At 36.5% G+C, this 8,967-nt stretch overlaps 2 protein-coding genes across 3 annotated transcripts; one reads left to right on the top strand and one right to left on the bottom strand.

Moving 5' to 3' along the window:
- Positions 1-552: 552 nt before the first annotated feature.
- Positions 553-4,923, top strand: LOC132313558 (GTP-binding protein BRASSINAZOLE INSENSITIVE PALE GREEN 2, chloroplastic). Its single transcript, XM_059812376.1, has 4 exons — positions 553-785; positions 878-2,226; positions 3,210-3,377; positions 4,167-4,923. Exons 1-4 carry the CDS (start codon positions 668-670, stop codon positions 4,503-4,505), a joined length of 1,974 nt encoding a protein of 657 aa, XP_059668359.1. The 5' UTR covers positions 553-667; the 3' UTR covers positions 4,506-4,923.
- A 1,173-nt stretch (positions 4,924-6,096) lies between these two features.
- On the bottom strand, positions 6,097-8,750 carry LOC132313560 (protein EARLY RESPONSIVE TO DEHYDRATION 15-like). 2 transcript variants are annotated; one of them, XM_059812377.1, is made up of 3 exons: positions 8,662-8,750; positions 7,005-7,394; positions 6,097-6,504 (listed from the first exon to the last, which is right to left on the bottom strand). In XM_059812377.1, the coding sequence occupies exons 2-3, from the start codon at positions 7,360-7,362 to the stop codon at positions 6,341-6,343; spliced, it is 522 nt and encodes a 173-aa protein (XP_059668360.1). In that variant the 5' UTR covers positions 7,363-7,394; positions 8,662-8,750; the 3' UTR covers positions 6,097-6,340. The 2 variants fall into 2 exon arrangements, with proteins under 2 accessions (XP_059668360.1, XP_059668361.1); XM_059812378.1 differs by having other exon boundaries at positions 7,005-7,391; positions 8,662-8,747.
- Positions 8,751-8,967: the final 217 nt, after the last annotated feature.

Raw genomic sequence — 8,967 nt, 5'->3', positions numbered from 1 at the left:
TTTTAGATAAATATATGATTCTTGTTAGAATTCATTTCATTTGAATTGTTTTTTTTTTTTGTTTTTTTTTTCTTTCTTTTAACATCTCGCAAACCATTTCAATTTGTTTCTATTAACATCTGGCAACCATTATCATGGATATTTTTCAGGCTAATTTATTATGTTCTAGTATGTTCTACGGAACGTATGCATTTTGATCATAGAACATTAATTCTACTCAAAAGGCGAGGATCTTTCCCAGGGGAAAAAAAAGTGTACTATTGTGAATGCAACCTCTCTTGTTTTTTATTTTTTATTTTTTTTTATTTATTACTATCAGGGCAACTTATTTTTATTTTTAACTATCAGCGCAACTATTCATTTCATTACCTTCCCTAAAAAAAATGACTTGTTCATTTCATTATTCATTAAAATAAGAAAAATAATTCTTACACCTAAAAAGTAAGTTGTTAAATTTATTTTTTAATTATACAATAAATAAGAAGGTCAAACCTTCCCTTCAAATGTATCACTGCCCGTAACGTAATGGGTTGTTGTTTATACGTTTTTTTTAAGTTGAGTATTACTAATTTTCCCTTTTTCGGGAAATTATGTCTTATTACTGATTTTCTATTTTGTGTAAAGAATTTTCTTCGCTGCCAAACAGAGCAGCAGCAAGAACACAGAGATGGCACTGTTCTTATCTATAGCAACTTCACCTTCAACAATGACTGGTCGGACCCTGAAGCTTTTTAACAACGGCATCATTGGAGCAAAGGCTTCATCTAATATGCCTCTGTTTTTAGGTGAGTTCACTTTTCCTCTCAATTTTCCTTCGTTTTACTGCACTTTCGAAAACCTTAATCAATTGAACAGAAAACAACACTTTTTTTCACAGGTCCGAGTAAGAAAAACAGCACCCAACACAGCAAAAAAAATACTTACATTTCTCTATCAGTAGAGGGTCGTCAATCAGCTGTACATTCAATACAAAAAGATCACGGAAAAACCCTAAGAAAAGGGGAGGGAAGATTAATCTTGAGTGAAGGAAGAGATGACGATGAGAGCTATGGGCCTATTTGCCCTGGCTGTGGAGTTTTTATGCAAGATAAGGACCCAAACCTTCCTGGGTACTATAAAGAAAGGAAGGCAGTGGAAGTGTCGGAGAGTGAGGATGGTATTGAAAGTTCATTGATTGATGATTTTGAAGAATTTGATGAAGAAGGGGAGGATTTTGTAGGTAGAATTGAGGGCAAATATAAGGAAAATATTGGGGAGGAAAGTAATATCGAAAATGAAGATGAAATTGGCTGGGACTCGGAAGAATGGGAATCGGAGTTTGAAGACGAAGATGACGATTTGAAGGAGTTGGATGGGTTTACTCCGGCCGGTGTTGGTTATGGTAACATTACCGAGGAGACTGTAGATAAGGGAAAGAGGAAGAGGGTGTCAAAAGCTGAGAGGAAGAGGATGGCTAGGGAGGCTCACAAAGAGAAAGAAGAGGTTACTGTTTGTGCCCGGTGTCATTCATTGAGGAATTACGGGCAGGTGAAGAATCATACAGCTGAGAACTTAATACCTGATTTTGATTTCGATAGATTGATTGCAACCCGGTTGATGAAGCCCACTGGGAATGCTGATGCTACTGTTGTGGTGATGGTTGTTGATTGCGTTGATTTTGATGGATCATTTCCAAAACGGGCTGTTAAGTCTTTGTTCAAGGCATTGGAAGGAAGCAAAGATGGCTCAAAGCTTAGTAAGAAGTTGCCCAAGCTTGTTCTTGTGGCTACAAAAGTTGATCTCCTTCCATCTCAAGTCTCCCCCACTAGGTTAGATAGATGGGTAAGACACCGTGCTAAGGCTGGAGGGGCACCTAAGTTAAGTGGGGTTTATTTGGTTAGTTCCCGTAAGGATTTGGGTGTGAGGAATTTGTTGTCATTCATTAAGGGGTTGGCTGGACCTCGAGGGAATGTGTGGGTTATTGGGGCTCAGAATGCGGGCAAGTCTACATTAATCAATGCATTTTCTAAAAAAGAAGGTGCAAAAATTACAAAGCTAACAGAGGCTGCAGTCCCTGGGACAACCCTTGGGATTTTGAGAATTGGAGGAATCTTGTCGGCAAAGGCAAAGATGTATGACACTCCAGGTCTCCTGCATCCTTATCTAATTTCCATGAGATTAAATAGGGATGAACAGAAAATGATTGAGATACGGAAGGAGTTGCGACCTCGAACTTACAGGATTAAGGCAAGTCTTTTGTTACTACCATTTGTAATTGGTGTTTTTTAAGCAGTTAAGTGCTAATGTAAGATTATTGAAAATCTATAATTACTGCTGATACGTTTGTTAATGAAAACTTATAATTAGTGCTGATAATTTCATTGATGTCCATTTGTTAGAAATCTATTGAATGGTATAAGCATAGCAGGTGAATATTCAACGTTCCAATTGAATTCAACCATCACATTTTTTTAACCTGATTTTGTAGGAAATTTGAACCTGAGGTCTACAATATTGAGTATTCACTGCAGTTTTTTGTTACAAGTATTTGTTTTCAATGATTTATTGAGCTTTTGTAATCATAGTTTTACCAAATTTGGAAGTCCGGTAAATAAGTCTGGTTAGCATGTTTGTTTTCCAGATCTGACATTTTTGACTTGTCAAGTTCAAACAGTCAGCAGGGGTCAATGGTCTCTATTCCTTTTCCCAGTAAATACAATGGTGTCTAAATTTTTTAACATGTTAGTTTGAATCTTGCACTTGCATGAAACATACTGGATTTTAACTTAATGCTAATGGGAGGAATACCATGGAAAACTTGTTTCAAGGAAAAAGAAAGGAAATTGCGTACAGTAGATAGTCGCAGTTGGAGTATGTGTTTTATAGTTCTCCCAAATGTTTCGTGTTTTATTATCTGCTATCTTTCTATTTTGGATTTTCTTTTTATGTTAAACAATTGCTTCAAAATGTTAGGCTATAGAGAAAATTTTGTATTCATATTTCACATGTGATGGATTCCTTCGCCCTTTATCTTCTCTAATTGTATTTCACATGGGATGGATTCCTTCATCCTTTATCTTCTCTCTTTCACTCCTTTACTGTATCAATATTGTGAATGCTCTTGTTTGCCAATGGCACAACATAGGTATCTTTAATATGTATTCAAGTTTGTCTTCCCATTGAAACAAAACCTGCTGTCAAACATAACACAGTGTGTTTGATTTTTGCAGCAAGGGCAGGCTGTTCATGTTGGTGGTTTGATGAGACTAGACCTTAATCATGCTTCTGTCGAAACAATTTATGTCACAATTTGGGCATCACTAAATGTTTCTCTACATCTGGGGAAGATTGAAAATGCTGATGAGATTTGGAGCAAGCATGCTGGTGCTAGGTTACAGGTAAAAATTCTGTTCCATTAGGATGCAGCATCTCTATCAAAAATCCAGATTTACACAAATAACATTATGATATATATGTTGATCTGTTTCTATTTAGCATATCAAGTACCATGTTGCATTCATTGGATACTATCTGCCTTTGAACTTATGGCACTCTTTTAAAAAATTCTATTTGGATATTTTAAACGTGTGTTTAAATGTGTAGTCTTGGTCTACGTACCTATTACCTATGTTCACCTATTTCCAACTTTTGGACTCTGATCCCTGTATCCTAAGATTTGGGATTCAATGCAGTCGAACACTTAGACATACACCTGCATGATACACTTATCCTGGTCCATGTAACAGAACATTGTTCTTAAATAATGAGAGAAGGAGGTTTTACAGCCTCCTAATAGAATTCACAGCATGTAAAAATTGGTGTTTAGTTTTTGTTTTTTTAAATGAAGTATGTTTGTTTTAACATTTGGAAAATCCATTTGATTTTTCATGCATAATAAAGTAAAAAAGGTCATATTTAGGGTTTAAGAAGTATCTTATAGTCATTCTTGGTGATATATATATTTTTTCTATGTCATTTCTTTATCTTTTTTATTTTAATTTTTTTTATTCCTTTGTTCCTCTTCTGATCTTTATTTTTCTACTTCCTGTTTCGGGTGTAAGGTCCCTGTGCTAGTGATGATTTATTGCATTTAAATTTACAAAAGGTGACATTGTCTGCACTTAATTTCTGAATGCTAATTAAATAGTTCGATGTGCATGACATGTTTTGACTTATTCTTCTTTCAGCCTCCCATCAGTGCAGACCGAGTTTCTGAAATGGGCAAATGGGAAGAGAAGAAAATCAAAGTGTCTGGAACAAGCTGGGATGTGAACAGCATTGACATTGCAGCAGCTGGCTTAGGTTGGATTTCTGTGGGTCTCAAAGGTGAGGCAACCCTGGCATTATGGACATATGATGGCATTGAGATAACTTTGCGAGAACCTTTGGTTCTTGATCGGGCACCAGTTCTTGAGAGACCTGGATTTTGGCTACCACAGGCTATATCAGATGCCATTGGCAGCCAAAGTAAGCTTGAAGCACAAAGAAGAGAAAAGCTTGAAGAGGAGAGTATGATACCCCTTTAGGAAGTATCTGCTTAAAAAGAAAAGAAGATGATGATCCATTTGTCCCTCCTTTTGTCACCAATATGATTGAGCTTGAAGCTGGAAGTAGCAGAGTAGTGAACAGAAAATTGATCTTGAAGAAATTTCCAGGGGCAAAAAAAAAGGGAAGAAGAAGAATCATCTTAAAGGGGTTTATCCGAAGGAAAGGCGATCAGTTTCTAAGGCCAACTTTTGTGGCAGGTCTTTTACCTTTATGTGTGCGTTTTCTAATGAGATAATTTGAATGTATACATCTCAGTTTCCAGAAAATTTAATGCCTAAAAAAAATTGAAAAGAAAAAGAACTCACAACTTCTCACGAGGGAGAATTGTAAAATTGAGTTTTAACCAGTATCATTTCTCCTGTGCTTCTTACATAGTACTTGAATTTTTTTGTATTACTTTGTGAATCTACAATAATGGGCACCCGAGATTTTGAATCTACTGGTCTACCGGGAAAGGTAAAGAAAACATAGTGTATCTTACATAAATATAAGGAAAAATGGAGGGAAACAGTTTTGTCCGATAAAGCGTCTATTTAGCAGCCCCCTTCATTTTTGGAGAATGATGAAAATATGCTGTCAGTAGCATCCTTTCCGTCTCTTATGCTGCAACAAACTACATTTGTGAAATGTGAAACTTACTATCAGGTAAATGTGAAACTTATGATCAGGTTGTATATTTGTGCGATAATTTTTCTGTTCATACAGGGAAAGTGAAACATTGGTTGGTTTCTGAAATCGGAGGTTAGCGTCTTTTTGTTTATGGGGAGGAGATTGATCTTTTTCTTAGTTTTCTCTATAATTCCTTCAAGTATTGGGGTCTTCTACTTGTTATTACTAAAGAATTGCTTTCAATGGTCACTAGCGAATTGCTTTCAATGGTCACTAGCATATTTTCTAGTTGCCAATTTAGGGTTTGACACATTATGTTGGTTTTTTTTTTCTTCATATTACTCGCACCAAAATTACAAGGGACAACTTTGTGCATAAAAAATAGTCTGGCACAATTGATACAACAATCCCCCAATCCCACCCAACAGCTAAGTAACCTACTTTTTAGAGGTTTCACTCTCGCTCAGGTTGAGTGAATTGGTACAGAACAGGGATCAACATCATTTAAATTACAAGGGACAACTTTGTGCATAAAAAAAAGCCTCGCACAATTGATACACCAATCCCCCATTCCAACTCCACAGCTGAGTAACCTACTTTTTAGAGGTTTCACTCTGGCTCAGGTTGAGTGAATTGGTTACAGTTCAGAACAGGGATCAACATCATTTAATTTATAGGCCATTCAGCAGTTCCAGTCTATTTGTATTCATCACCATTGCTTGCATTGATTAAAAAAGCTACTCAACAGTAGGTGCAACAGAGGGTTTTCATAGCTTCAAATTATTAGAAGAAGCAACTTTTAACAGCTTCAAGAATGAAACCAAACCTGTTAAGAAATGGAACTATTTTGGCAAGGGTTGAGAAAAGGAACTATCAAAGTTCTAAAGATCACAGGCCAACCCACTCTCTGCCTTCAGATATAGAACCTAAAACTGCAATTACTTTCTGTACTATGAATGCTTTTTAAAGATGGGCAAAAAGTATGCCAAAATGACTTCTTTTTCATTCAAATTCTACATCCTCTTTTTTTGTAATTTTCTAATTGTTCTCTAGTTCACTGAAACAGACGTCAGAATATGAACAAGGCTAGTTACAGCAGTTGCAACCTTGCACTGTACATATGTTACAGGAAACAAACACTACTTTGTTGAGGAGTTGGATAAACTGCAACTTAAACCAGGCAGCACTGGCACGCTGCTAACATTCAACGAGGCTGCTGGATGCGAATGGGACTGCATTTTGAGCTAACACACTTCGCTGGCTTGTCACAGTACTTTGGTGGTCCAGTTGGGGAATTCAGCCCTTTCTTCTTCCCAGAATTTGCCAAGCTCAGACTCTTCATCAGTGCTTCAGTATCCATAGCCAAACCTGTTTTCCAGATGCAAATTGAGTGAGGAATCAGTATGAGAATGATATTAATCATATTTTGTTCAAATAGAAATGAAATAACTCAATTCCAATTTCAACAATGTTAATATTATGACTACTAATACAAACTTTCAAATGCCAGCAATCATCAACATGATAAAACAAGTAACTTTGTGTTGAGATTCAGATACAATTATCCTACTTTAAAATGCTAAACTCCTAGACAAGTATTTCTCAATTTTGGCTCCAACAAACAAAACAAGTAATATATAATGCTAAGCAACCACTACCTAAAGAATTTGAAATGGTATTCATTGTTTAAATCCTGAAATCCCATGACTTCAACAAGTACGAGAAAATCATTTACATAATGACGGCACAAAAAGGAAAAGGTTCATCCTAATTGCTAGTAAATACAATAAAGTTGCGATCATATTCCAATTTGATTCCGCATCAATGCATTGTGGCATTTTAGAGAAACAGAGCGAGTTTCACCGTACCATGTTCAGGTATTCCCTTCACAACAGAGAAAGCAAACTCGTTTGCTTCTCCCATCTCAGAAGGATGAATGAATTCTTCAAACTGCGCTTCCATATTTGAGAAATCCTCATCAGCACCAAGATCAATTGTATCCGGCAGCAGTTCAGCGACATCACTACCATCAAAACCATCCACATCATTGCCATAAAAACCATCCTCTCCCTGGTTCTGGCTCAGCCAGTAGTCATGGAACCATGTTGAGGTGGTAACTAATTCCCACCATTCTGGTGAAAAATCCTCCACTTGGCGAACAGCAGCAGGAATAAAGAGAGGAGCGTTAGGGTTCAATGTAGACCTTCCTCCAGAAACTAATGCCATTGCACCTTCAAATCACGTCAGTCCACGTCCTTCTAATCCAAAATTAGATTAATACATATGTCAGCAACGAAAGACAACAATCGGGATCAAAGAAAGCTTTTAGCTCTGAGATTTATCAAGTAAGCTTTTAGCTCTGAGATTTATCAAGTTGTAACGAGGAATCAACCCAACTTGCTAGCCACTTTGTACTCTCGCAAACTCTGGATGCACACAATCGCCCACAATCCACATGCATCGTTTAAGATCAGGCCTCACCTTTGATGAGCCTTGAACCGGAGACCTAAGGCCAAGGGGAGTGCCCCCAAAGGCCTTACTAATCGATTTAACTGGTGCGGGCAATTTGTCCAAGTCTAAATAGCCTTGAGCACATGAATAAAGCCCAAACTATCAAATTAAGAAACTGAATACATATTTATTTCATCTGATGTCTCAAATTGTTAGTCAATCCCTAATGAATTGGCTTCTGGGGAAGGAAAAAAAAAAGGTGCAAATAATAGTGTCTTTGGCAAGTATTTAATAATAAAATTTTTTTTAACATTATCCATCAAGCAGAATAAAAAAATTGATAAACAAAGTATGATTAATGCCACGCTGATTAGGTACGATAAAATTTCAAATGACTGGTCAAACTTTGTAATTCATGCCTAGAGGACCAAAAAGAAAAACAAATTCAAGATCTCATACAACTCTCTACCAGGTACAAAAACTTTCTAAAATCCCAAATTCACACAGATCAAACCTAAGATCAGACATTGAGAACCAACACTTCCACCCAAAACTGAGGATTGCAATTCAGATCTCACAAACAAACACTGTACAAGTACTTGCACAAGCACAATGATCCTATTAAACTAAGTACATGATGTCATCTAAACAACAAACCAACCATTTTAATATGGACTACATAAAAATAAACAAGAGAAAAAACCTTGAACTCAAGGTATATTCAAACAAACAGTTGTTCGAAACATCAAAAGTTAAACCGAACATCAGATCTCATAAATTCAACATCATGCAGATATATTGCATAATATTCTACTTATATACTAGAAGATATCAGAGAAAGAATAATTCAAAATCGTACCCATAGAATACTAAACAGTTTCATTAATAATAAATATCAACAATTCATCGCTACACAGGATTTCAAAACCCTTAAAACAAATACATACCATTGATCAATCATTTCAACAACATAAAAATGAATATAACTACTTAAAATTCATCAGATCTGTGAATCAACACAGAGACAAACTACAGTTCTAAATTATAATCGATCTGAGAATGAATTTAGAGTACCTTGAATCCACGGATGAAAAATATCTAATCGTCTATAGATAATCCTTGTCAGACAAATGAGCGCAAGATACGAAGACTGAGCGTTTCAGCCGATATTTAAAGCCCCGGATGTCCGAACCTAGAAGCTTCGTTTACCGAACTTCAGGTTCGGAATAACCGAACCAGCTCATTGATTGTTTTGAAACGGCCCACGGTAAAGTTTGTGGGGGTCCACATTATCACCAAAAAGAAAAGAAGGAAAATGGTGGGGGCCACATGAATACAGGTGATCAACGGCAGAGAGAAGTGTTTGTTCATCGGACGGCT

The sequence above is a fragment of the Cornus florida genome, unplaced genomic scaffold (assembly GCF_030987335.1).
Source record: "Cornus florida cultivar Cherokee Brave unplaced genomic scaffold, ASM3098733v1 CherokeeBrave_3.0.0_Hap2_Chr06, whole genome shotgun sequence".
Classification (NCBI taxonomy): Eukaryota; Viridiplantae; Streptophyta; class Magnoliopsida; order Cornales; family Cornaceae; genus Cornus; species Cornus florida.
This window is presented reverse-complemented; position numbering and strand designations above follow the sequence as displayed.